Below are 27,616 nucleotides of genomic sequence, written 5' to 3'. Positions count from 1 at the left end.
AAAATTTAATTAAAAAATGTGTCTAAATAAAGTGTTCTTAAAGATTCACTTCAACTGTATTTAGGTTAAAAGTTAAATACAACTGAACAGTAAGCGGTTAATAGCAGATGTGCTGCTTACCACAAGCACACCATTTTTTTACATGTACTAAATTGGATTGTTTTTTTTTAACCTTATTTTTGCATCAAAATGGAAACACGTAGAATGTTGAACCAGTTTTATTGTTTATGTAAAGATTTTTCAAAAATACTGAAACATTTCTTCCAGTTTAACACTAAATCATGCAGTTTGATAAAACGTTTTCTTGACATGGTAAGTTCGAAGAGAAAAACGGGTAATAGATAATGAATGAGTAGGAACATTACTTAAGCATTAAATGGAGAGGTTTTTTTCTTCAAAAACAAACAGAACAGGCGTTAACAATTATACTGATAAAACCCAGTATGAATTTTTTAGTGTATTTACTCCAAGCTGGCCAGGATGGGGCAATATGATGACTGACACCGATAACTTTGAGTGTACAAAAATAATAGTTAACGTTTACATATAGACAGCAGTAAAGAATGTGAGCCAGTCAACCCAAACTCTTAAAATACTTGGTGTTAATGTCTCACCTGACAATGGCGCAAAATAAAGACCTAAAGTTTTGTCACTGGGACCTAAACCATATTAAACCTACAAAGTAAGATAGGTTGCGTGAGAACTGATTAACAGTTATGGGAGAATCAGGTACGTATATAAAAAATACTAAAACAAAATCCACATGCTGGAGGGCTGCCAATAATATAAAAACAGAAATAAAAACAAAAAGAAACAGCGGCACTGAGTAAACGCTTACTGCTAAATGAAAAAAGGGAGAATGGTTAACCATGAAGAACCCCCCCCCCCCTCCATAAATTCATGATGCTTTTCACACAGTGCCTGATAGATGTCAGCAACACGGCTGCCAGTCGTTTTATGTGCATGTTCTCGTTCCTTCTTGTCGATAGCTGCTGTCCATCCCGTTTAATCTCCTTTGGTGAGAAGGTCCTCGATGTATGCATCAAGTTCATCATCTGTGTTGATGTCGATATCCTACGTGGGGTGTGGGCAGTTATGCAAATTAGAATGATCAGCATTTCCAAGACTAGGAATAAATAACATGCATATCCTAACAGTAAGCTGTCCAACCTCTTGAACTTTTTGCAGAAGAGAAACAATGTTGGTTCGTAGTTTTTGGAGTTTCTCATCTGCTTCCTTCAATTTCATCTCTGTACTGTTGCTTTTCTCTTCCACAGCTTTGGCCTTGGCATCCGCTCTGCTCTGGTACGAATTGCACAGCGACTGGAGACCTGATTCGTACTGGTGGAAATACTCTTTCTAGGTAGACAGGAGAATCACAAACGGATACATCACCACTAGATTTGACTTCACTACTTCAGGTAGTTGCCTGAAAGTAGTTGTCAAAAAAGTGTAGTGTAGTCATGCGTGCTGGCTAGTGTACAGTTGCTTTCATCTCACCAGAGGAAAGGCTACCAACTCCTCTGCCGTCATGCTGTTTACGTCATCCTTAGGAATCTGAAAAGCAGGAGGGAAGAAGTAACGCAGCATCGTCCTGAAAAAAAACAAAAAAAAAACAGCACGATGTCTTGTCAATAACACAATTATCCATCACACAGAGAATAAACGAAATCTGGGTAAGACTGACAGTTAAAGTATGTTTAAGTGCTGAGGAGTAGCTCTAAAGGGAAATAAAAAATATTTCATCCTGGAGCCACTCGCCTCAACATGGTGACCAAGCTCTCGGTCACTTCTCGACTGGTGCCAGGTTGTGTCGTATCTGGCTCCATGGCTGCAGACGCTTTCTCAGTCTCCTGCTGAGTGTCAGGCGTCTGGGAGATGGGAGACGGTGGGCGCATCAGGCGGACTTCATCACTGCCCTTAAACACCCTTGACAGACAGACAGACAGGAAGAATCCATTAATATCAATTAAAAACAACTAGCATTTTGAAGGGTTGGACACAGGACTAAAAAGTCTCACCATCTGTCCTTCGGGGTGGCTCGAGGGACATAGTCAAACTTGACTTTCCAGCGAACGCTCTGTTTATTGGTCTCTACAGCAATGACTTTTCCTGTGAACCACTCTTTATTGACACGGACTTCAACTAACAGTCCCTTATCTTCCGGGGCGAAAAAAAAAAAAAAGACAAATAAATTGAATCAAGACTCTGCATGAAACCAGTCATTAAAGGCATGTGCATTTCAGTTTGTGTGGCAAGAGAATATCCAAAGGAATCGGAGAAATAAACATTCTCTGCTCAATTTGCTACCTTTCTGAGCATTGCGAATATCATTCTCCGGCTCCTGCTGTTGCGCCTTCTCTGGTGCCTTTTCTGACAATTTCTCCGGCGCTTTCTCTGTCAACTTCTCCTGCGCCTTCTGTGGCACCTTCTCGGGTGCCTGCTAAGACAAATCCCTCAGAACTAGAACCACAACAACACTTGAATAAAAATGAATGAGATGTTCAATGCCTGTTAGTGAAAGAGGTGAAAGTGAAATCAGTTTCTGGTTGGGGTAAAACAAAAAAGGTCAATGCAAAGAGGTTGTTATAATGAGCTTAATCAGTTGCATATTAAATTTTGATTATTAGCGTTTGGAAAGAGCAGGTGCAAGCCAGCTTTAGGAGGAGCAAAGAAAGCGGGACTGGTGGAGCTACCTTGGGTTTAGCAACAGGGGTCTGACGTGAAGGAGGAGCAACTCCTTTCTTTCCAGTCTGTGATTGTGTGTTAACCTGTTAGGTCAACAGCAGATGGCCTTCGTTTGAGCTTCTCGTGACTTAACCAGCAAGTAAATAACTGACAGTTCTTTTTGCTAACCCTCTTTAAAGAAATGAATGCTGATGGCAGAAAGGTAATGCTGGGGGAGTTTAGGCAACAAGCGACAGTTTTCATTAAAAATAAAAAGGCGGACAGCTGTTGGAATTCTGCATGCATGCGCATGGCAGCTTCAGCCAAAGCTGATGCTTTTAACATTGACTGCCGTTTACCTCGTCTAACTTGCCACGCTTGGCAAGTGGGGCCTTCTCCGCCACTTTGCCCCTGTTGACAGCTGCAGCAACCATCTTTGACTTCTTCGTCTGGGGTTCCTCTTCTTCACTCTCCCCAGTTTCTTCTTCTTCGTCGTCTTCTTCTTCCTCCTCCTCGTCCTCTTCTTCACTGTCCTCCTCTAAAATTATTCTCTTACGTTGTCCAGCAGCTGCAGCTTTGGCTGATGATTTGGTGAGGGACTAAGAAAGAAACAAGACATTAAGCTTCCATTTTGATACGGAATTTTCTACTGATACGGCATAGATTTTACTTACCCTTGAAGAGCGGCTTGGTGGGGGTGTTTTGGAGGAAGGTCTGGCTGTAGGCTTTGCTGTAGCTTTGGACCTGGTTGGTTCAACCTTAGGTGGAGCAGGAGAAGGGGCGGGTGTCCGGGTAGGACGTTGAGAGGCGGTACGGGGTGGGGGAGCACTGAGCGGCACCTTGAGGTGAGCTGGCAACGGGGGTGATCGTGGACGCGTTACAGACCTCTCGGATGACCGACTCGCCTTCAATGACAAATATCCCGAAAGAAAGAGTCACCATTCATCAAGAATAAAAAAGTTACAACCATTTCCAAGACTGATGCAGGCCTTTCATTGAAATATAAGAGGAATTCCAGTGAGGGCATGTGTACCTTAGCAGTGCTCTCTGTTGCAGGTTTCATGCTAACATCCATTGGCAACTTCTTTATATCTGCCGCAGATTTGATTGTAGTGGTTTTCTGAGAAGGAGATACAAATATGTGAAGTGCCAGTGCAAGGCAAGGAAGTAAGTTGGTGAGGAATAAAGACGACACCTGCAAGGCATCCAGTTTATCCTGCTGCTGTTTGATTTTTTCTGCAAGCTCTTTTTGTTTGTCTTCAGCTGTCTGTTTTTCTTTTTTCAGGACTCCGCAGGGCAAGTTGGGCTTCTTTTCGGCAGCGTCACATCTGTGAATCATTGAAAAAAATCACAGACAAAGCGTTACCTAGCACACATTTGTTATTGGACTTCATTGGGTTGTAAAGTTTATAAGTACTTAATGTTGGGGCCAGTGAGTCCATAAATGATTTCGCTTTATATTTGTGGCCGTGTGTACCTGTCCTGGGTGCTATCTGGGTTCATAAGACACACCCAGCTGTCTGGGTAGCGTTTGTCGACAGCATCCATCTGGAACGGAAGCGTTCTCCATTTTAAGCATTTGTCTAAAAACACAAACCGTAAAAGCGGCGTGAGGACAGGTTTGGATTGCTGAATGTGTCTGGTCGTCCGGTACTTACCACACTGAATGGTAGTCGGGATCTCCATGGCTCGGCGTCTCTTATATCTTGCCTCCGAAGACGGAGGTGCAGACCAGCTGGCAGACAGGTATCCAAACTCATCCCAGAACTTCACGATGCCTTTCTGAGCTGCATCACGCAAAAACATACTCGGCATTTGACAAGGAACACAACACTGAACATTCTTAACCACAAAGGTCCAACAGGGACGCTTTCTGAACTGGATCATGCAGAAAACAAGCAGCATTTGGATTCAACACCGAACATTCTTACTCATGAGTCCCAACAGGGATTGTTGCTAAGCCGGAACCGTAATTGCAACATTTACTTACTATTCTTCTCTAGTTCAAACATTACTCTATCACCCAATCTCCGACTTTTGACGAGGTAACCTGCATTAAATGGGTTAACGTTATACAGGGAGAGAGTCACTTTGCACTTCATTCAGTGCAGCACTTAGAAGTGCTTTAAGGGAAAGACATGTGCAGGCAGTGACAGGTACAAATTATGCAAGGATTCAGCACGGGATTTTTCCAGGATTACAATAGAATAGAGCAGAATGGCCTTTATTACTCCCGCAATGTAGAAATTACAGTATGTATCAGACGACGCTCAGTTAAGATGTCAAGTGTTCCTTACCAATGCTGGTGTCCTTCCAGTACTGAGCCAGATGTTCCCCCATGGACTTCAGCAAATGTCGATACTCTTTAGCGTCTGCAAAGTCTTGCTTGTTGTGAGTCGGCTCGAGAACTAAATATGGGACATCCACCACGCCGACAACACCTCCACAGGCCCTGTGTAACAACAAAAAGGATAAAATTGTAAACGCCCCAACCAAGCTCATCACTGCTGACCTCATCACAGTCAATGTGCACATTACTCACATGCCTCCATCCAACTGAGGACCCGTCTTTTCGTACATCTTGATAAGACGAGAGCAGTTGTACACAAACATCCCGTCCAGGTCTCTCTGTTCAATGTTCACCCCAAAGATAAAGTTCAACTCCTTAGGCTCCTTTAAGGCTCTGTAGATGTGTGCAAAAAAGAACTCAGGACTATGCTAGTTTTCTTTTTGATTACATAAAGCATTCTGCTGTTCAAACAAAGATACGACTATTGCTTTTGTGTACTGTACTTCTGTTTGGACTCTAGAATTCTTTTTTTCATGTCAGCATCCCGTCTAAGCATCATGGCTGAATCCTGGACCTTTCTCAGGATCGTCTGAAAGACGGAAGGGGAGTGGGGAGTCGGTGTTATCAACTGACAAACCCGTGCACCAGAAAAATGATCTGGCTTTGCTTACTCGAGAATCTTTAGACACATCCTCTCCAAGTCTTGCCTCCATGGCTAAACTCTTACTTTCTGCCTCTCTAGCTTTCTCCTCCGCTGGAATTGGTGACAGAAAATGAATCAAGAAACATGCAAAGGGGGCAAAGTGATGGATGCATTTCACCAACTCACCGATTTTAGCTAGGTGATCTGCTTTCTTGACTTCCTGTTCAGCTCGCGTTTTAAAACGAGTAGACGAGTACTTGTAAACCCTGTGAACAGAGGAAGGAAAAAGGTGAGAACCTCTCACCTAGCACGGAGTTGTCAAAGGGTTGGGTGTTACATTACCGTGGTTTATAAAGACAGCAGGACAACCTCTTGGTCCTCACTTTATGCCCCTGAATAAAAATCCTCATGCGGGGATCAATGTACAACACAGCAGCGTATGCTCTGAACGATCTCTTCTCTGGTTTCCTGCAAGTGAGGGGAGGACACAGACACATTGTCACTTTAGCATTGTTTTTGTTTTTCCAGCCATTTTCTAGCGTCCATCCCATTCAGGGTCGCGGGTGTATTATCATTACGGGCAGATGCTAACATGTGGCTTAATTTTAATAGACTAACAATGGCACTGGACTCACACTCCTTCCGCAAGCACTCCGGCCATCAGTATGTCCTGGTGATCAGTCTCTATATCTAGCTCTGGTTCTCTGTTGTCCATCAGCTTCAGATTATAGATGATCACCAGGGTACCTTGACACATAACACAAGCAATGAGAATCACAACATGTCAACACATCATGGCTAATGAGAAATCATGTAGGCATCTCGGGTAGTTAACAGAAACAGACAATTAACAGGAAAAAAAAAAAAACTTGTTTGTCCAATTCATGAAGTTGTGTAGTTAAACAACCGATGAAAATAGTTTTAATGGCATAACTTTAACAAGTATCTCAGTCAGCGATTACACTAAAAAGATGATGTGTTAAATTTACAAAGTTTTATTTTGTCTAGTGGTTATGTGAGGTGTTTTGTGTGTGTAGAGCTGAAGTAGGTTTCAGCAAGTCCTGAGAAACAAAAACATACATACATGGGCTGTTATCAGGCAGATGGGAGTCATCACACATAATGCATATACTAACCACTGATACTTTCAATTTTGCTGAACTGCTCCATCAACTCTTGTTCACTTTTAAAAGGTGAGTATTTGAATATCAGCTCGGTCTCAATGGCGTATTTCTCTGGATCGGACGTCAGCGGCTCTTTGGTTGCCAAATCCCACGATGGCAGAGGCACGATTACCTGCAAATGTATTAACAATTTTGAGGTCAGACCATCTTAAGGACCCCCAAAACAAAAACAAAAAATCAATATCAACAGTGGAAAATATACAGTAAATCAATAATGTATGAAGATGTTTTTCACACTTCAGCCTCCAGTAACGACATCTCGCTGTCATATAATGAAATATAAATACAGAAATACAAATTCACCTGACCTCATCAAGACCTTCCTCTTCATGGAAAGTCCTCGATAAAAAAAGACAGGTAAGACTGTTGGCCTTTTTGGTAAACAGAATGAAGTCTTTGCCAATTCGCATGGATCCCCTATCAAGACACACATCCAATAGAAGTTATTAAAAACATGTATAACACTTGTTATTTTGTTGTAAAAGATTCTCGGGATCTTACGATTTCAGTCCATTTCCGTATTGGCCAATCTGTGTGGACTCGGGAGATCGTTTGCTTGACTTTCCAAATTGGATCACGTGCGTTGCCTCGTCTAACAAAATAAAATGAATGTAAACACACTTATCATGTGAACATTTGCCTGGAACACAAATGTCCATTCCACATTTTAAACAATGAACTCAGCACAAACTTCAAGGTTGGTGATAGAAAAGTGCTACTTACTTGGCTCCATTCCAATTCCATCATCAAGAAAACACAGCATGTAGCCACCCCGCAGATCAGGCCTTTTCTCTGTCAACAATTTATGAAGATGTCAAGTTAAGTTAAAAGCAAGTTGAACGCTCCAGTGTATTCAATGCTGAAATGTACCTGTGTAAATGTCAATTCGTGTGGCATTGGCATCTCTGTTGAATATAAAACCACACTTGTTTGAAAAATTAACATCTATAGGTCTTCATAAAATAGAAAATCAACACAAATACCTCGAATTGTCCACAAGCTCTGCCAAAGCTCCAAATAAGAACTCGTGTGTTGTCCTAAAGTCAAACACCATTCCAATTAGTCAATGAAAAAAAAAATGTATTATGCATTATATCATTCCATGTGTTTTGCAATGTTAGTTCAAGTTTATTGGAATCTATTTTTTACCATGACATTTAAATATACATTAATGTAAATATGTTTCAGAATAAAATTATACCTGTTGCTGAACTTAAACTTTAATTCATCAATCATTTAATATATTACCATATTAGCAAACACATATGAAATGACGCAAAGTTACAGTATTTGTAGTACATACATTTTAGTATCAAAACAATTGAGATTAAATCCAAATTCTCTCAATGCACTTATGTGCTGCAGCGCAGTGGCTGAGATCCACTGACAAACTGCACATGGCTGGCATGAAGAACAAAATGATCGTTGTTGTGAAATCTTCTCGCTGTTAACCACCCATAGTTGCACTTACGAGTTTGTATGCAGGTATTCAAAGGTAAGTTGAGCCCTGCTCAGGTTGCTGTAGCTCGAGTAGGCCATGACCTTCCCAACCAGCTTCCCGGTAACCACAGACAGGTTTGACTCCTGCATCAGAAAAGAAGCAGAATCAATACAAATTTGGTTCATTTTTTTTTTTTTTTTGCATTATGCGTTAGCCATATTGAACCGTTTGGGAGCATTTGCACTGAAAACGGAGGGAAATTGTTATGGTTACAGCATCACATGATTGGTATGCGTGGAGATGGCTGAGTTTTGTAACCAATTCTCGTGTGTTGCCAAGACATTCGTGGTATGAATAGTTTATTCTTAAAACGTGATGCACGCGTAATGTCAGGCTAGCGTGTGAGCGGGCATTAGCATACTTGTACATTGTTTATGAATTAGCAGTAGCTTCGTAGCTAACGTTAGCTTTACAGATGGTGCTTGATAAAAATTCCATAGGACTGCCACCATCTATTTACTGTGTCAACATGTACAGAGACCACAAATATTTGGTAGGTTTAATTGTCTTTAGCCAACGTCAAACGTTCTACGTCTGGTAAGAAGCAGCATTTTGCGCTTACCGTACGATTAGAAGTTGGGTTTCTTTTGGCCTTCAAAGCCACGCCTCTATTCTTCTTCTACACATTCCTGTGACAGAGCACTTTGCTGCCACCGTCAGCTTTGGAGTTGTAGTCAATGTTCCCATGAAATATTATTTGCGGCAGTATTTTCATTATTTTAGGAGTACGGTGGCCGACCGTTTACAGTTGAGCCACTCAGTTTAATCCCTTCGCATTTCAACTGCACAACTATCAATTAGCAATCTAAATGTCTGGAAACAGTAAAAAAAATATTGACACAAAAATAAATATATGTCGTTGTAGTTCATTACAGTTCATGTCTGGCGTCAGCTTAAATGAAATAACTTGTAATCACAGTTATTGTTTGACTTTTATTACAAAGATACAATCATAATCAGACTGACCGAAAATGACAGAATAATTGAACATAAATCATGTATTAATTATAATTAAAAGGCAGAAGACTAAACTTTGATTTTTTTTTTTTCTTACAGCTTTACTTTAAATCTGGCACATTTACACTTGAGACGCTGGATAAACGTTGTCATTAGAATCCCACTGGACAAAAGGCTAGTTTTGCTCACTACCTTGGACTAAATCCTTCAACGTGCAGTTGACAAAAAGATTCAAGTGTCGAGCAAAGGTTCCTGGCAACAAACACACAACAATAATAGCGTTAGGAATCAAAATGAAGTTAAGTATGCTTCACGACTGTACAACAATAATAAAAGAAATACTATTTACATTTTGAAGGTCCAGCTCCTTCCTGTGGTAGTTGCGCATCTTTGAATGCGACAGGCTAGCAGCTAAACAAAGTATTAAACAAATTCCTATCAGACACATACTGACTTCTATCAGATGCCGCATTGCCACCCACTGCTCGTCCTAAAAATGAAGAAATTGCTAGTTGTGTTATTTGACAGATGACTTCTTTTTTTTTTAATATATATTTTTCATCCACGTGGTACCTTTGTTAACATGATAGTGAGAGTAGGGTCATTCCTGGAGAGAAGACCATAGCAGGCTTGTGATGCTGGTGGTGGTTCATCAATAGCCTCTACATGAAGTGAATGGATGTTGCCTGCTGCAGGGCACTCTGGCGGAAGCCTACATAAAAACATATGGCATATTGTAAACAATAACTTGAAGCATCTTCATACTTGAAGGTTCAAAATACACATTTGAGTGCAGCCAAACTCACAGACTCATTGGGAAGAGAGCAGTTGAAGCTCTTAAAGTGAGGCAAATGTCAGTATCATTTTCAGAATGGATGTCTACATTCACAATCTCATCGCCTAAAGAGAAAAACAATTGCACAACAACAATACAAGACATCCATGTTTACCGCAAACTCACATGCTCAAATACAATACCAACCCCCAAGATGCAATTGACTGGCTGTAAAGGTTGTGAAAAGGTCAACATCTTTTGGAAGTCCATGGCTGGTTGTGATCGTCAGAGGAACCTTGAGATGCAAGCTGCTCACATGTGAGGGCTGTGGTGTCAAGTCAAGTGAAGTATCTTTATTTCTTTTCTGTTCTATAAGTGGAGATGGGCCTAGAGACACTGGCTCATCTGAACTCCAGTTGCTTTTAACACACAGATGGAAGTGTGCTAACGTAGAGAGGAGATGGTTCCAGTCCTAAGAGACAAAACAATATTTGGCATATGCATGATAACAGTGGCAGTCTAAATAAATACAGTGCAGTTATATTCAAGTTCATATGCAATTTTTTTTGTTGAAAAATACATTTCTTTCCACTACTTTGTTGATTATAACCTCATGAAGGTGGAATTTGGAGATAAAAATATTTTTTTAGTGTTAAAAGTTTGAGAACCACCTATGTAGCAAATATATATGGTTTTGACATTTTCAATAAAACAAACCAATGTAAAGCCGACATGCACATAATACTCCATTGCACAGTTAGTGCCTTCCTTAAAGACACCTTGAAAGTACTCAGGTAGTGAACAAGCTTTTCCCATATTTTTTTTTCCATCAATTATCCATTAAAATGGGCTTGAAAGAAGTGAATACAATTGCTTGCCCGAGTCATGCGGGTTCAAACTTGCACATTTTATATTTAATGTCACATTCCCGTCCGCCTGCAAGACAAATTAGGCAGTTCTTACCTTTTCTGTGTCAGGATTGGGCATTGTGTGACTACTGCTATAGGAACCGAGGCAGATAAACGAAATCGCCAGTGTCACGAGACACAGGAAAAATGTCACAGCCGGCGGGTTCTGGGACACCTTGTCTCTTAAATTACTAATGGGCTGCCAAGATGCCATCATCGAGCACAATTAAACCTGGAATTAAACAAACATGGGGAAACAAACGTCACAAATTATGTCTTATTAAATATGATTTACCATATGTTCATCTTTTTGGCGACACGCACAGCGACAGAAGCAAACAAGTTCCTGCAGCATGCAAATATTCAACAAAAATATGCATACTTTATAAAACGTCTGCATTACTGCCATACCTTAAAATTGAAAAGGCTGCGCTCATAACGTAGTTATTTTGCAAAATGCAGTTCTTGTATAGCGACATAACTTCGATAAGAGGTCCAGAGTACAGCTGCTGCGTTAGCCATAACACGACACGAGTGTTTTTTTTTTACGTCACTTCACCGGTTTACGGCTGTAGATTGGTTGGGCGAGTAGAACACGTGAGCAGTGTTTACGTGCTGATGACGTCACATGTTTACCAGCGAGCTGTCAGATGCAGCTACGGTGGCCTTACTGCCTATTTTACATTTTAATTAAGCGATTATGTTTCAAATTTTTCGCTTAAGGTTCCAGGATGACAAGTACACCTCTTTAATTGGTTTTGCTTGAGTGCAGTGTGTGTACTGTTAAAATGTACCCAAAATTTCACTTTCAGTATAATTCATACAAACTTTGATATTTTTATTTGAAGCATACATATATTTGTTCGGAACATATTTCATAGATTGAATGTGAAGTAAAAATGTATCTCAAATCACAAAGAAATGATGATAGTTAATTTAGAAAATAGTTTAAAAAATGTAAGATGCACATTACAATCACATTAAAATGTGTCAAACAATACTAATTTACTCATTCATGATCAGACATAAAACAAATTCGTTTGTTTTTCATAATTCCTCACATTCAAAATCTCCCTTCTGTGGTTTTACTGAGCAAAAAAATAAGCAGAATATAATCATTGCACAGAATATAATCTGCACCCTGAAATTTGCAAGAAACCATTTACATCGTGTTGTTTCCCTTTGTCAAAACCTCCACAGCACTTCCACCCCCCAATCTTTCTTTTATCCAAGACATTATTTCTATCAAGATGTCCAGGTGACTTTAACAGGCTTAAATGCCATAATATCGGGTTGACCCATGTGCAGCAGGTCTTTGTATGGAGAAGTGCTCCATTGGAAGGGTGGCACTTGGTCCCAAGTTGGCCCACTTACGGCCAGCATCTCATAACGACGAAACATTCCATAGGAGGTCATCTGCACAAAAGACACATCAGTGTGTTGCAGACAAGGCCAATGAATGGCTTGACAGACTCTAAAAAAAGACAAATACCTTCATGTCCGTTCCTCCATGGGACCTTTGCCGTAAGGCGCCAAATGGATAAGTGCCATTTGCTGGATTTAGATCGGAGCGAGCTGAGATGGCGTTCTCTCCATTCGTGGGTGGATTGCAACCTTGGCATTGTGACAAGGGGTCTTCCTTGAAGTTATTATATCTAAATAGACAAAAAAAATCTATGTGAAGGAAAAATTTAAATATATTTAAATGAATAAACCTTTGTTTCATGGTTCAAACCTCATGAGGCGCATCATGGAGGCAATGTCTGTAACGCTTTTCTGGTCTCTCTTGAATATCTGAGCCCGGGGATTTTGGTCCAGGGAGAACCATGGACCAAACTTTTTCACCAACTCATTGCAGCCGCTTGCATTAAATATCTCCTCATAGTATCTTCCATCACATATGGTCCAAAAATTACATACAGTAAGTTGAAAACATGGGCAGGTCACATTCAACATGCTGTAAATACTGTGGATCAATACTTACGGTATGTTGTAACTTGCCCAGTATCCTTTCTGTAGCAATTCTTCAGTTTTATCCATAAAAATAATTTTACCCCTGTAATGTTAAAGAAGAGCCTCCTTATAGCAAACAAAACATAACATAAAAGTTTGACGGACTTACGGAATCTGCTCCAATACGACAAACAAGTCCTCCATGATGTTGGTCTTCCCTGGAGTAAAGTTGTTATAGTCCACAATCATCCACTGGTTGTTATACCTAAAAACGTATGCATAGTCCAAATTGAAAATATAATCTTTACCTTATTCTTGACTCAATATTAAAGACTGGCAGAATTCTAAAATTTACAATTTGAGTAGCTGAATTATGCTTGAAACCTACGTGCCGCTGTTGTACTGGCTGAACAGCTCCGCCCAAGCAGTAGCGGTCACTGCCAAACGATTCGCCACAATATTCCTGAGCCATTCCATCACTGTGCCTGTGGGTTGAACAAACTTCCACAAAGCAGGGTTGCTGTTTCCAATAGTTGTTTCCTGGGTAACCTGCAGTCACGACACCAATAATTCATTCAAATGAAAAGAAAACAAACATTCTTTTACTGTTGGCTAAACCGTTCATACTTAAAATCATTACCGTGCAAAAGGCCTAGCATTGTATCATGACGGCTCTTACCAAGCCACTACTGAGGATGTAAAAGTCATCCCCAGAAAGAATCGATCCAGGATAGGAGGAGAATGCCTGGATCTGTCCAGGGAGGATAAGATTGTCTGGGGACAGAATTAATAAATATAATAATTAATAAATGATTCAATGTTCCTGTTATCTTACAACCGAGCAACATTTCACATCGTATTGTAGTCTTATCACCCTTAAAAACATTGAACATGACTAACTTTTACTAATACTGTATAAACGCACTTGAAGGTGAAACTTTGAAGGCAAAGGAGTATTTCTTCATGATGCGCAACATTGACTGATAGGTGCTCCAGGTGTCATGTGACACCAGTAGATCCTTATTGTTTGGCAGCAGCTTAATGAGAGCGGAGCACGAGCCGGATCCCAGTGGTTGAGTCAAGCTGGATTTATTCAGAGCTGATTCCAAATCCTCCAGATCTCCGCCCATTTGGAAGAGTCTGGTTGGTAACACAAGGCAAGGAAATTTCTGTTGGTGAACATTTAGTTTGTTGTATTTTCTTCAAATCACACCTACTTACAGGAAACCAAATGGGTCAAACGATATTGGGCCAGAAGGAAATGACAGTTGTTCATTGTAACTGTCCTCCAGACCTTTGAGCTGAAGAAGGGCCAGTCGAATCTGCCATGAAAAAAAACAACCTTGTTTATTTACTATTTCTTTCGATCATCAGCTCACATTAAATTTGTCATCCGTGTGTCTTTTATATACCCGCTCTGTGTTATGAATACTGCTGGGGCCTGAATTTCCCCACCCCCGGGGATCAATAAAGTTTCCACCAATCAATCAATCAATCAATCAATCAATCAATCAATCAATCAAGATTACAGGGTAATTTTTAATGGCCCAAAAATATCACAAACTGGAAAAAGCTTATGATTAAAAAAACGTCACTGAAAACTGTGACTTTTTTTTAATTGTATTTTATTTATTTACATATTTTACATGTTTCAGCTTGAGCCACATGACTTCTGTTTATTCACAAGACTTCCGACATACCTGGTACCAGTAAGGTGAATTAGGCTCCTTCTCAATTTGCTCCTGAATCCACTGCAGGTTAATAGTGACAAAAGTCTTAAGGCGATCACAGTAACCAGAATCTCTCGAGAAGGGTCCACAATAACCCATGACAGTGTTCATCCAGTGCTTGTAGATAAGCTAAACACAGAAACACCCATAAGCAAATACAGTAAAACATACAATCTTGCAGAGCCCAGTATAACCGAGCAAGGTTAATTTTGTGTTTTTGAAGACTGACCTGAGAAGTTACTGCAGCCTCCACAGCTCCAGCAGCATACGCCTGGATGCTGTCATTGTATTGACTGCTAGTGGTCACCTCCAAGAACGACCATCTTATGTTAAATGAACACATATGGAATCAGTGAATGCAGAACCAAGTATTGTCATAAGTAAACATGTTACCTACCCTGAGGTTTCAATGTCGTCGGTGAAGTTGGCCCACGCCACAAAATCTTTTCTAAAACCCTCGAGGAGAGACAATTGCCCCGTGTTTTTGTCAATCACCGCCGTTCGCACTTCAGCTCCAACAACGTCAGTGAGTAACACACAACTAATTATAAAAAGCGAGATAAACCTACACATAAAATACATCTCTGCCGAGCTGTGGGCCATGTTTTCACGAATAAGTCATATGATATGACGAAGTTATCACGTGACCAGGCACGAGTTCTGATTTGACAATACGTATGTAGATAACGTATCACGTGAGTTGGTTGAGCCGTGAGCTGCCATCTTGGATGTGGCAAATGGGCCCCATAAACAATTAAAAATAGACTAAATTTCATAGTGAACAGTCTAAACTGTAATTGCACGTTTGACAACAGCACACGGGACCACATTTAAGCATTTTATTTAAAACAGATTTAAAAAAATTCTGTACAAAACATCTGTATTATGAAATAAAAGGTTTTTTTCTTAAATAAAACTGATCTACACTGAATAGACCCTCATATGTGATCAAGACTGTTTTAAATGTAATTCCTAACACTTCTTTTACCGTACTTTATTCCATCTTTATTAACATAATGGCTAATGATGGTGGCATGAATTGTAGTGGATTCACACGCTCAGATCCAGCAAAATTGGGGTATGTTGCTCAAGAATACCTCAATAGGCTGTGAGGTGGTCATTAGGAATCAAACTCCCACTCTTCAGATTGAGTGACAACACATCTCTCAACCCCTCAATTCTTTACAGCTTCAATATAGGCAACATCACTTTCAGTCCTCCGCATCACGTGGAGTTTCCATATCTTCCAGAATTTCCCCCAGCATCCCTGCCTTCCGTTTCTTTTTGCTGTCCGCTAAAATTAGAAATAAATGAAAAAGGTGAGACAAATGATTCCCCCGATGGCACTAATCACACACTTTTCAAATCATTTACCGTGAAAATGTTCAGCTGTTTTCCGTCTCAGTGTCTCTACCGTTTCCTCCGTATCAGCCCACTCCAGCACAAGACGTCTTCCGTAAAGATGAGTGCTGTGACACAAGGCAGCAAATGCTTTCTGGAGATAAAGATGAGGATATCACCAGTCATATTCTGTAATCAATTAAACCAGTGACTGTGAGAGACAAATGCAGTGTGTGTTTGCCCAAACCTTGGCATCCTGCTTGGTGATAAAGTCAACAAAGCCAAAACCTCTATGACTCCCAGTACCCGCTAATTTTTTGGGAAGGCGGACTGTCTTCAGCTCTCCAAATGTACTGAGAAAGAATGAGTAGATCATTGCAGTGCCCATCTACAAAGTGACTCATATATAGTAGCTGTGTGTGTATGTAGCTGCTACCAGAAGAGTTCTCGAACTTCCTTGACAGTCGCTTCGAAAGGGATATTTCGCACAAGGATCTTTGATCCCATTTGCTTCTTCTGCACCTGCTTTTTCTTGTGTGACACTTCAGCAGTCCTATAAGGAAAAAAAAACAAACAACCAAATAATAGTGAAATCAGTTTCCAGATCCCCACAATGAGTGCACAAGGCATTTATTTTTTTATTTTTACCTTGTAGCTCTCGCTGAAATCTTCAGTTCTAAGCAATGTCCATCCACATTGCAGCGCTGGAGGAAATGCAAAAGAAAGAGTCATGTGACCTACAGACGAGGCAATGGCAAGTTTTAACCGGCAACAGCGAGGACGCAAATCCAAATACCTGGAGCTGTCGCAAGGCTTTCTGTGCTGCCTCAGTGGTATGATACTGAACAAAACCATAGCCCATTGACAGCATTTTGCCTAAAAGTCAAAGCAAATATCACTTTAACAAATAAACTCAAATACCTAAATACAGTAAATCAGTTCTCTTCACTACTACATGTGCATTTGATCATAATTACCAGTTTTATGTTTTTTCTTGGAGATTGTGCATGACTTCACCTTGCCACATTTTGAGAAAGTCTAAAACAACAAATGAGCAGGAATGAAAAACTGACATCGTCTTCTCCATAACTCAGCATTACAAAAGTGTACCTCTTGAAGTGTTTTCTCGATTGTGCTGAAATTTAGATTCTTGATGAAAAGTGTGGAACCAGGAACAGAGTCTTCCTCCTCTTCTTCTTCTTCATCCTCTCCTTTTTCTTCCTTTGGTTGTTCCTTCTTTTCTTCCTCAACCTTTGCTCTCACTTGGTTGAACAGGTCCACACATTTATTGTTCATTTAATAATAGTAAATGTTTTTTAGGGAGAGTGAGCGTGGTATCATACCTGGTGCGGGTTTGGCTGCAACCAACACCCCCATGGGCGCCCACTCCAAATACAGTGGGACATGACGAAACTGTGGTACAGAAACAAAACCAATAAGTTTCAGCTACCTGCATGCCACACGCAACTAAAAGGGCGTCAAACGCACCTTGGTGTAGGCCAGTCTTGTAAAAGCTCGCTTAGCTTCCGTGGGCTCCAGGAACTCCACGAGGGCGGTAAGGCCGGGAGGCGGCAGCAGCACTCGCCCCAAAGAGCCATGGGTGGAGAAGAGCTCCTCCAGCTCTGAGACGGTCACTCCGGCTGGAAGGTTCTTCACCAACATCACCGTTGTGCTTCTCTCGGCAGCTGCCTACACACCAGTCAAAGCAACTTGAGTTGGAAAAAAAAAGTGACCAGTCTTGAGCCAGTGCTTCAGGCAAGCCATACGGTACCTGACTAAAGGAATCCAGATTCACACCACTATCTAGAAGAAACTGGCGAGTCTCTTGAACAATCTGGGTCTCCCCTAAAGCCATTCGTACTGCAACACTTCCCTTTGTCTCCTGCAGAGACAGCAACAAAACAAAACAAAAAAGTCAAGCAGGATTTAGATTTGAAAGTCCAGTATGTTGGAGGATTAGTGTGGAAAACAGGACATAATTACATGGTCCAAGACTTTGCTTTTGGTGGTGGCGTATTTTTCTGCAATGGTATCGGCCACTGCGCTGGTGCCCAGAAAGAGCGTATTCCAGTTGTGTGAACTAAAAACAAAGAATTCTATCAAAAGGTGGCAAAACAAACAAGCAGAAGAGCGTTAATTCAAACACGCATACCTGGAACTAGACGCTTTGTTTTTTGCATCCTTTTGACGTTTATAAGTTGAGGAGCCGGGACCGCCGGCTTCTGAAAAATTACTTTTTTCCTTCTTTATTATGGATGGAATCACGTGAATCATCCTACCCTGGAAAAAAAAACAAGTGTTATTTTAACTTCTTCATGCAGAGCAGGCTCAACAATCATAACTATGGAGATCCTATCAAACATACTTGAAATACGTGCCCATCTAGCTGAGCCAAAGCTGCCACAGCATTTTCAGGAATCACGTACGTTACAAAAGCAAAACCTTTTGGACTCTTTGTCAGAGTGTCAATGGGGAAGACCACCTCGGCTAAAGGACCTACGACAATGCCAAATGCAAAAGGAACATGATTATATTTGCCATGGGCAAGCTTCAATTGGAACATATTCATCACCCTTTCAATGATTCAACTTGCCATGTTTCGTGAATATTTCTTTGATGTCCTCTTCTGTGCACGTGTAAGGGAGGTTCCGGACAAAAAGGCGTCCTGATTCTGCAACATCCTCGACTTCCTCGTCCTCCTTCAGTTTCCGGGTGAAGTTTTGTTGAACTTTTTCGGCCTTTTGGTCAGTCGTCTTCCATCCGGATGCTTCAACACGGAAGACCTCGATGTAGCGGCCTCCTAAAGACAAACAAAACCATAGAAAAAAAATACATTCTCATTTCTTACAGACATTAGTGTCATGTAACAACATTGGAAAGGCTCCAATCATGAGATAGAACTCTCACTTATATAGTCTTTATTCTTCTTCAAGGCATTTTCACTTTCTTGTGCAGAGTGAAGATCTACATATGCATACCCTAAAACACACACAAGATTATGAGGGTACATATGCATTTCAGACCCACAAACGCCAAGTAACAATGTGTACAGCTTAATCAAACATGCCTCCCATAAAATACCTGTTTGGTGGCCATGTTCATTTCTTGCGATTCGGATGGCAGCGGGCTTCAGTGGTGTCATGAATTCTCGAATTTCATACTAGTTTCATAAAAAGATGTGTGTGATTAATTTCAAAGTGCCCTGTTTTTTTTACCCTACACAAACTTTCACAACAATTACAAAAGTCTCTTCACCTCTTTAATATTGAATGGGAGTCCTCGCAGCTTAACTGTGAACTCTGTTGTTGGTTCAAACTGGAACGGAAATTGGGTAAACTGACCAGGAAACACATAGTCCAAAACCGAAGTGTAAATGAGACCGATTCGTCACCTCTTGCCTTGCATCTTTCTTGGCTTTTCCTTGCTTCTTATCCTCAGACGAAACAGGGATTTTCTTCTTGCGGGAGTCATCCTTGTTCCTACTCTTTTGAACACTGTCGTTGAGTTGTGCAAGTCCACAATCCTCTTCCTCCCCTTGTTGCTTGTCAACCTTCTCATCGCTTTCATCCGTGGCGTCCACGGTTCGTACCACCTTTGAGCGCAGATAATCCATATCTGACAAGCTGGACTTCAGAGCTTCTTTAGAGGTATCTAGAAAACACACCATACACTACCTTTGGTTGGCGATATGTAAAACGTTACAAAGTAGCCCACAAATATGAGGTGTGCTTTACTTTGTCCAATTTTTGCGCAACTGCTCATTGAGCTTTCATCTTTTAAAGTCCTGCAAAGTTACTTACTGTTATCTCCACTGTCTTCCTCCTCCTCATCGTCGTCGTCTTCTTTTTTCTCTTCATATTCATCGTCCGACTGGTCAGAGTCAAAGTTGAGGTAATCATCCGAAGCCGGCTTCTTCCTGCCTTTTCCCTTAGCGCTGTCAGGGTCGACTGTCTGCTCCACTGTATCGTTCACCCATGTTGGTACTTTGCATCGAACCTGATGCACTGAAAGGAACTCCTTGAACTGCTCGTCCTCCTCAAGCTGATGCGCACGACACATACAGACAGGTTAGATTTAGAAATTTTGAAATGATGGTGATATTGTAGTGTGTACAACCGCAATGTATCATATTGACAGGCATTTTTATCACATTTATTTAATTCATGTCTTGTTTTGGATGCAGTTAGATTGTGCTGGTGCACCTTATGTTGCCAGTGAATGCATAATTAGAATTGAGCAGATGTGTAACCAACACCCATTAAATATAAAAAAATAAAATAATTGAAAGCAACTCACATTTTTCAGTGCACTGCTTTCCTTTTTGTCCTTCTCCTAGGAACATATATAATTAGAAAACAGTACAATACAGCCCAGGAGTATAACATTTCCAAACACTAATTCTAGTTTTCATTCCAGGACAGTTTCTCTTAATTCATGCAATGAATAGCCCACCTTTTTATTAGCAGTTTCAGTCTGCGTGGTTGGTTTGTCTGGTTCAGAGTTCCGAGTGTGTTTGCTCCATGCTTTTGCTTTAGTGGGGTCACCAAATGCCTTACACAGCTCCACCTGCAATGGAGTCAATCAAGTCACACATCAGTGGTTATGGACACATCGCTTGTGAAGCAGACAGCAGGCCCACAGAAACTTACAGTCACTCTGGATGTATCCACGAAACTCCTATTAAAATGCTTCAACGCTGTAATTGCATCTTCCTCGCATTTGAATCCGACAAAGCCAAACTTGCGGAACTTGCCATCCTTGGTGAACATGAGGCGGCAGTCAGTTACGGTCCCAAAGGCTGCAAACATCTCTCGGAACCTCTCCACCTTCATCTGAGCACAAGTTCCACATTCATGTTGAATGATATGCGTACGTAAAATTTAGCTGTCCCTTTTTACCATCCATGTTTAGTACTTACCCCATTTGGAAGGCTTTTAACGATAAGTCTCGACATATTGTAGGTTTGTAAACTCACAAATGAAGCAAAAACCTTGATTATTTATACTTGTCAACAAACGAGCATGTGAAGCGAGGTGGCCGCCATCTTGGACTGGGCTACTTCTTCGTCGCTTTCTTTGCATTATGTTGCCCAGAACGCCACCTACTGGAGATGTGCTCATTTTCAGAGTTTCATATATGAGCATAGTAAAAGATGAGCACATACATTTTGGTGACAAAAGTTTTCTCACATTAAAGCAACGTTATGGGTTTGCCACGTCCTTAAATTTCTACTAAAAATAGTCAAGTATCCCACAATCCTATGCGGATGACCATATTGGCAGTCAACTTCATCTTTTCATTGCATGCTGAATAATAAAAAGAGTTAATATTGTGTCCAATAGTTTACATGAGTGGAAGAGTTTTTAGAGAACTGAGTAATTGTAGTGATGGAGATGTACACACACTTTAGACAGGCAAGCAAATGCGCTGAATTTGTCCCTGTCAGTCAAGGGCCCTTGGAATCATTCCCACGTTTACCACTCTTACAGAACTCCTGGTTCTCTCAATTGTTTTCATTATAAAGCGCAAATTTAGAATGAAGATTACCAAGCAAAAAACTATGTACATTGTTTTGAGATTCTTATTTGCAGAATGCTCATGATGTGTATCATATATGTAAGGTATGTTTTTGCCACCACTTAAAGAAATTTAAAACTCGCTCGCCGGTTTTGATCAGTACTTTTAATAGTTAATAGTTTTGAAGAGGACTTTATTGGCAATGTTAAGTCCATGTAATAAAACTGTAGAAAACAAGAATACATTCCCATAACAAAAAGTTGAATTTTATATTACAATTCAAGTCAGCATTGTGATGAGTACAAAAAAATATTCACTCAAGAGTCATGAGGTACAGTACGTGTTACATTGAGGTTGACAACAGTGTCATGCCAGAGCCATCAGTGCCACGGCCCTTCTTTTTTCTTCCAGTCTTAAACTCGTTTTGGATTTCCAGAAATGTTTTGTTCTTGGTTTCAGGAATGATAAAGAATATGTAAAGTGCCACCAGGGTGCAGATGGCCATAAACACCAGAAAACAGTACTGCTTTAGACCAAGCTGTGGAAAACACAAAAACACAAAAGCTTGACCCACATTCACAAATGTTACATAATCAGTAATTTAGTTCCTGAAGGGCAGAGTTGGAATTGAACCCAGCACTCCAGAAATGTGAGGCAGATATGTTAACCAGTGTGCCATCCATTTTGAGGACTGCATTATCTATCGTAAGCAGTAATAGAAATCTAAGCAAACTGGATGTCCACCAACATCCAAGGTTTTGTTTGACTTCAGAGGTTTTACTGTAGTTTAACATAACATTGGTTACTTACGACAATAAAAGGGAAGATCATGCTGATAAAGAAGAAGCTGATCCAGTTTATGGAGCCTGCAATCATGTAGGCTGCCGGCCGTGTGTTTTGCGTGAACAGTTCCATAGTCAAGATATTAGTCACACCACCTTCGGAGGAGACAAGACATGAGAATCAGATTAGGTATGCACCAGCACCAATTTCTGGTCAAATTGCAAATTGTTACCTGGCCCTAATCCAAAACTCAGAATAAAGGCAAAAACACAAGCCATGCTGAGGTAGGGAAAAACTGGACTGATCTCCTGTGAGTAATAAAAGAAGACAGGGAGGTCAGATACAGCCAATCACACCAATACATGTGTTTTATTTACAAAGAGTGGTTCAGTGCCTGAAAAGTAATGGTCAGCGTGAACAAAATGCAGCAGATACTCATCAGCGTGTATCCTCCAGTGATGAGCACTTTCCGTCCCAGATGCTCGATGAGCAAACCCTGTGACACATGTAGCACATGACAAGATTGAAAACACTGCATGAAAGCATTTTTTCTTAGCCTGACACTGACCTTTCATGCTACTTTGTGTTCATTTTGTTCCATCATACTACACAGCACGAAATGCTGTTAGTGAGTCAAAGGTTACGATCTCTCTGTGAGGTGATCATCAGTGCTTCTATGGATTGGAATAGGGGTTTTCAATTGGTTTTGTCTAAGGGACCACTATATAAAACCAAGAAGTAACTTAGGGACCACTGCTTAGGTGGAATATTATTTTATTTTGCACTAAAGGAGGATAGACCTAAACAGGCTATTTATTTGCATCTGTATTTCTATTTTGGGAAACTCAGATACATTTGACATAAAAAAAGATGAAAAAAATCCCCCACAAAAATTCAACCATTGGTGACGAATGATGATCAATGATCAAGACAGTTGTTCTTATCTTCACTTGGGAATTGATAAAAAGCCGACTTTTCAAAGATTATGATGGATATTAGACTGAGTCCAGACAAAATACCTTGTGACCTTGCATAGCTAATCATTTTTGTGCGACATCCTCCAGAAAGGGCACAAGGCTTTGTTTCACATAATAATGTTTCATTCATTTGTCATTATCTATGACTGTCTATTGAGTAAAAAATCCCGAATCGGAAGATCACACAAGGTCAGAAGCTAAATGAGTTAAACCAACGAACAGACTGAATTAATAAATGAATGTGTGATTACATCATATTGCAAAACGCGTGTGCGTGCGTGTGTGTGTACGAGGAAGGTTTAAATGATGAAAATACAAAAAATACTTACACAGGTCAACGCAGTGATGCATTCACAGGCACCAGTGCCAACGGCTGCATATGGTATTTTCTCATTGGGAATTCCTGCTTGCGTGAACACATAATCTGCATAAAAGTATATCTGCAGCAGAAATAAATTGGAATTACCAATTCAAATCTCAAATTAATCTTAATATAGGAATATGTTGGCCAAAAAAAGACTATTTATAAGAGTCACGTTCTAATTTTCAGTATGACGTTGGTATTTGGAGCAACACACAATAGGCCTACAGTTGTACAAGGAGGCAGTATGTTACTGTACGTACGGCATTAATTCCGTTCAGTTGCTGGGCTGAATTGAGAAGCATGATGGTAAGAAGCTGCCAGCGTATGCTGCGGTCTGCAAGCAGCTCCCATGGCTTCTTGGCCTGGAATCCTTCTTGTTCCAGGTTGTTCTTCTCCTTTTCCATGTCCTCCAATTCAGCCTCCCAATCAGCTGCCCCGTGAAGCTCCTTGAGGGCTGCAAGCAGGAAAAATGATAAACAGCATGTGGTGATTGTTGTCCCGAGTTTTCCTTTTGAATCACTGCATCAAATGTGATCGCATGAAGATACATCTCTCTGCCTCAGGTGATTATCAAGACAGTCTGTATTGAATTTTTTTAACCATGTGCACTGGATAAGAACATTTAAGGACACATATTGAGAAGGAAGATGAAGCATAGCAGTGTTTAGGTCACCTTTTTTGCATCCCTCATAATCTCCTCTGTCAATGAGCAGAAAGCGTGGACTCTCTGGGAACCACGGGAGCATCAGGAGCTGCATGAAGGCTGGGATGCATATGGTGGCAAGCAGAATGGGCCAGGTCTCTTCTTTACCAAGCAGCTCTCTATTCAGCCACAAAGATGTTAAAGCGACATCCTTTTTGCAACCCTATTTGACACATACATAGAAGGCTGGAACGGATTAATGGCATTTCCAGTCTTTTCAATGTGGAAAATTGATTTAAGATAAGTGTTATGGATCACGAGTGCGGGACAAATCAAACTTTTGACTCAAGGCACCACTGAGGTAATATTTAAAATACATATCAAAAACATTAGCTATATTGCAGTGGAAACAAAAAGAAATATTTTTACTTAAGGCCCATCACTTGTCCAGTGAAGATTCCACCTGTCACAAAAACTGAGGTTCCCATTCCCATGAGGCCGCGAATTGATGTTGGAGCAATTTCCACCAAGTATAAAGGTTGAACACAAAGACCAATGCCTATACAAATGACACAGTACAGATGAGAGTCAGTGATAGAAAATCTCATCATATACATTTTCATTTGAAGTAGAATTTAATATCACGTTTACCAGAATTTAATCCAATGAGAAAACGTCCAAGGATGATTAGTTCAAATATTCCTGTTGGGTAGCTCAGACCCATCATCAGGGCAGCCGCCATGGCAAAAATGTTATTGATTAACATTGCCCCTTTCCTGCAGCAACAAAGACACCATCAACAGAGGTATGTCATTATTATGTCATTGTTGGGGAATCAATCTCATGAGATCTGGTACAACAAAGTGTATCATGAATTCTGAAAACAAAAACCATACCTTCCCAGCTTTATAGACAGTGTTCCTCCGACCGACACTCCTATTAGTCCTCCAAGCGTGAATATAGACACTATGGTGGACCACATTAAAGTGAGAACACCAGGTGCAATGTCGCTTTGGTATCGCTCTATCCATGTTTGGTTGATGAAATTTTGCACATACTATGAACATGAGAAGAGACAAAAGATAAAAATACCATCTGAGATTCAAACAAGGGAACATCTCGAGTGTGAGCCAGAAGTAATAACCATGAGTACAACTGATATTATTGACATTTGAAAATGTTAATATGGTAGAAAATAGCAGCATTACCTTGGTGGGTGCATTTATGACAGAGACGTTATATCCATACTGGAAGGTCCCTCCAATCCCAGTAGCAAAGGTAGCCAGAAGAAGAATTTTGTTTGGGACCTGAGAGACACAAATGCACACACAAAATGAAAATAGAAGACCCAACTATTTGTTGCTACAATGGAGTACACTGAAAAGCCCCAAAAAAATCTCAGCGTAAACCAAATATAGCCTCAAGTCACGCTGACACAACTTAACAAAATACTTCACATACCTTCAATGCCGGCTTTGTTTCTTCGGCCTCTTTAAATAACAAAGGAGTATATTCATAGTTATTTTCCTGATTTTTTTTCGACATTTTTGTGCGCCTTGCTCAGTGTGTGCCAGTAGTATCCAAAGTCTCTTTTGCACACTGAGTGTCTTCCTCATGCAGCGGTTGAGATCTGACAAGGGGCTGGTTTTATCCTGCAACAACGACAGTCTTCTTGTGCCTAATGCGACCGCAGCGTGTGAAGAATCAACTTATGTCTCGCATGAGGTCATGAAATCTTCATGCATCACAAGTGGATTTCTTTCAAAAGTAGACTCAAGTAGTAATTTATGATGTCAAAAATTGACATTTTATAGTTCAGACTGTGCCTCAAAGCAGTCAATAAGAACAGGATTTACGGATATACAGTGGTGTGGGAGGGATCAGCATTAAGGGTTGAAATTGGGGGGTTAGATCACCAAATGATTCCCGGGTGCGGCTCCGCTGCTGCTCACGGCCCCCTTCGGGAGTGGGTTAAATGCAGAGACAAATTTCACCACACCCAGATGTGTGTGTGACAATCATTGGGTCTTTTTTTTATAAACTGTATTTTATTGTTAATCAGTCTTTTCAATACAGGATGCACCCAGGAAATATCACTCTGATGTAGCTTTTCAAAATAAAAACATTTTGAGATCTGTAAACATGACTGTCGTAAAGCGGGAATTCAAAGAGAAATTAAAAGCAACCCCACTGTTGTCACTTAACAAATTAAAGTTCTGACAGTTTGCCCAGGTCCACTATCCCAGGGAGGCACTCGGGAAATTTAATTTAAATCTAATGTAGCATGTCAGAATAAAAGCAGATTTTCACAAAACCTTTTCAATTCTTGTAATTTCCATGCAAAAATGCCATCCTGGAGATTTTATTTATATCTGATGTACCATTTTAAAATAAAAGCCTTTTCAAATTTGCATTAGTGACAGCTGTCACTCTAATTTCAGAGTGACATTAACAATCCATACATCCGTCCGTCCATCCTTCCATCCATTTTCTGTACCGGTTGTCCCCACAGGGGTCATGGGCGATAGTGTTTCACCATTTTAATCTTCCATGAACAACTCAAAACAGATGCCGGCCTAATAATACATTGCAGAAAGTGTTTTGTTACCATCACAATACGCAACTTGATTGATCAAAAGGGGAACCGGTGGCCACAGGTTTTATACTATTAATACAGCAGAAGAGAAGTATTTACGTAATTGCATTACTTCTTAATTCATTTTATTAATTAATTATATTTATTTATTCTACATATATATTTTTATATTTATTTATAATATTTGGCTGTTTCCTGCAAATATTCAAGTGATTATTCAGTAAATAATAGATGCTTACGAATACAGTATGCAGTAGTTGTAATGTTCTATTATCACACAACTTTGAAGTTATAGGACTCCATGTAGACTTTCAAATACTTTTAAGTAGATTTTTGTTCACCCACGCATCAACACCAGATTTCCTTTGGATTTGCTAAAGCTGCCAACTGAAAGTACAAGGTCGTTTAAATGAATTGCTACATTCGTTTGATCACAGGAAGGCCCATGTATATAAATATTTTCCAGGACTGTTTATTATAACTTCAGCTCAGAAAAAAACACCAATGTCTAAAATATATCAAACAAGATTTACATATTATTTAGCCACTACATTTCATATTTGACTTACCCCTTTCTTTGATATAGGTGGTTCCTCACTGAGCTCCATGACGAAGACCCCAAAAGAGCTATTATGTTTTAATGAAATGTAGAAAATGAATGTTCCGCTTCAGACAAAAGTCTTGCATAATGGAATGCTACCACAAGGTGTAGCATATGATTTCTCCTCCACAGAGGGATGAAAGGGGTGGGGGGAGTGGTTCAGTTACACCTCAAAATGCATTCTTT

At 40.3% G+C, this 27,616-nt stretch overlaps 5 protein-coding genes across 9 annotated transcripts; all 5 read right to left on the bottom strand.

Annotated features, from left to right (window-relative positions):
- Window positions 1-202: 202 nt before the first annotated feature.
- On the bottom strand, window positions 203-8,972 carry morc2 (MORC family CW-type zinc finger 2). Of its 4 annotated transcripts, none has more exons than XM_049762826.1 (28): window positions 8,848-8,972; window positions 8,256-8,368; window positions 7,768-7,821; window positions 7,655-7,689; window positions 7,508-7,576; window positions 7,286-7,376; window positions 7,093-7,201; window positions 6,737-6,896; window positions 6,236-6,347; window positions 5,943-6,068; window positions 5,787-5,866; window positions 5,629-5,711; window positions 5,461-5,546; window positions 5,210-5,350; window positions 4,965-5,119; window positions 4,326-4,454; window positions 4,145-4,250; window positions 3,863-3,995; window positions 3,701-3,787; window positions 3,342-3,572; window positions 3,027-3,266; window positions 2,697-2,771; window positions 2,311-2,443; window positions 2,022-2,160; window positions 1,762-1,929; window positions 1,501-1,594; window positions 1,171-1,359; window positions 203-1,074 (listed from the first exon to the last, which is right to left on the bottom strand). In XM_049762826.1, exons 2-28 carry the CDS (start codon window positions 8,321-8,323, stop codon window positions 1,006-1,008), a joined length of 3,162 nt encoding a protein of 1,053 aa, XP_049618783.1. In that variant the 5' UTR covers window positions 8,324-8,368; window positions 8,848-8,972; the 3' UTR covers window positions 203-1,005. The 4 variants fall into 4 exon arrangements, with proteins under 4 accessions (XP_049618783.1, XP_049618784.1, XP_049618785.1 ...); XM_049762827.1 differs by having other exon boundaries at window positions 2,311-2,440; XM_049762828.1 differs by lacking the exon at window positions 2,697-2,771 and having other exon boundaries at window positions 8,848-8,971.
- Window positions 8,973-9,198: 226 nt separating this feature from the next.
- Window positions 9,199-11,498, bottom strand: zgc:158398 (uncharacterized protein LOC568894 homolog). The gene is made up of 7 exons (XM_049762834.2): window positions 11,337-11,498; window positions 10,981-11,157; window positions 10,225-10,489; window positions 10,049-10,142; window positions 9,816-9,954; window positions 9,592-9,732; window positions 9,199-9,494 (listed from the first exon to the last, which is right to left on the bottom strand). Exons 2-7 carry the CDS (start codon window positions 11,140-11,142, stop codon window positions 9,474-9,476), a joined length of 822 nt encoding a protein of 273 aa, XP_049618791.1. The 5' UTR covers window positions 11,143-11,157; window positions 11,337-11,498; the 3' UTR covers window positions 9,199-9,473.
- Window positions 11,499-11,731: 233 nt separating this feature from the next.
- Window positions 11,732-15,245, bottom strand: plbd2 (phospholipase B domain containing 2). The gene is made up of 12 exons (XM_049763818.2): window positions 15,006-15,245; window positions 14,838-14,931; window positions 14,579-14,737; window positions 14,100-14,200; window positions 13,804-14,018; window positions 13,558-13,652; window positions 13,267-13,427; window positions 13,048-13,143; window positions 12,910-12,981; window positions 12,661-12,813; window positions 12,418-12,580; window positions 11,732-12,341 (listed from the first exon to the last, which is right to left on the bottom strand). Exons 1-12 carry the CDS (start codon window positions 15,209-15,211, stop codon window positions 12,171-12,173), a joined length of 1,686 nt encoding a protein of 561 aa, XP_049619775.1. The 5' UTR covers window positions 15,212-15,245; the 3' UTR covers window positions 11,732-12,170.
- Window positions 15,246-15,433: 188 nt separating this feature from the next.
- On the bottom strand, window positions 15,434-21,004 carry rbm19 (RNA binding motif protein 19). Its single transcript, XM_049763803.2, has 24 exons — window positions 20,868-21,004; window positions 20,599-20,781; window positions 20,402-20,515; window positions 20,246-20,281; window positions 19,750-19,990; window positions 19,341-19,600; window positions 19,205-19,264; window positions 19,031-19,109; window positions 18,857-18,928; window positions 18,543-18,749; window positions 18,315-18,445; window positions 18,102-18,229; window positions 17,933-18,029; window positions 17,721-17,831; window positions 17,438-17,638; window positions 17,293-17,362; window positions 17,060-17,211; window positions 16,927-16,987; window positions 16,746-16,825; window positions 16,598-16,653; window positions 16,386-16,502; window positions 16,197-16,302; window positions 15,983-16,103; window positions 15,434-15,902 (listed from the first exon to the last, which is right to left on the bottom strand). The coding sequence occupies exons 1-24, from the start codon at window positions 20,901-20,903 to the stop codon at window positions 15,820-15,822; spliced, it is 2,802 nt and encodes a 933-aa protein (XP_049619760.1). The 5' UTR covers window positions 20,904-21,004; the 3' UTR covers window positions 15,434-15,819.
- A 608-nt stretch (window positions 21,005-21,612) lies between these two features.
- slc2a11b (solute carrier family 2 member 11b) lies at window positions 21,613-27,585 on the bottom strand. Of its 2 annotated transcripts, none has more exons than XM_049763868.2 (12): window positions 27,399-27,585; window positions 25,442-25,540; window positions 25,130-25,290; window positions 24,885-25,009; window positions 24,663-24,792; window positions 24,264-24,412; window positions 23,851-24,044; window positions 23,556-23,666; window positions 22,644-22,745; window positions 22,482-22,557; window positions 22,277-22,404; window positions 21,613-22,004 (listed from the first exon to the last, which is right to left on the bottom strand). In XM_049763868.2, the coding sequence occupies exons 1-12, from the start codon at window positions 27,435-27,437 to the stop codon at window positions 21,810-21,812; spliced, it is 1,509 nt and encodes a 502-aa protein (XP_049619825.1). In that variant the 5' UTR covers window positions 27,438-27,585; the 3' UTR covers window positions 21,613-21,809. The 2 variants fall into 2 exon arrangements, with proteins under 2 accessions (XP_049619825.1, XP_049619824.1); XM_049763867.2 differs by lacking the exon at window positions 27,399-27,585 and adding an exon at window positions 25,695-26,448.
- Between the last annotated feature and the right edge of the window lie 31 nt (window positions 27,586-27,616).

The sequence above is a fragment of the Syngnathus scovelli genome, chromosome 3 (genome assembly GCF_024217435.2).
Source record: "Syngnathus scovelli strain Florida chromosome 3, RoL_Ssco_1.2, whole genome shotgun sequence".
NCBI lineage: Eukaryota > Metazoa > Chordata > Actinopteri > Syngnathiformes > Syngnathidae > Syngnathus > Syngnathus scovelli.
The sequence above is the reverse complement of the archived record's forward strand: the minus strand, read 5'-3'. Positions and strand labels throughout refer to the sequence as shown.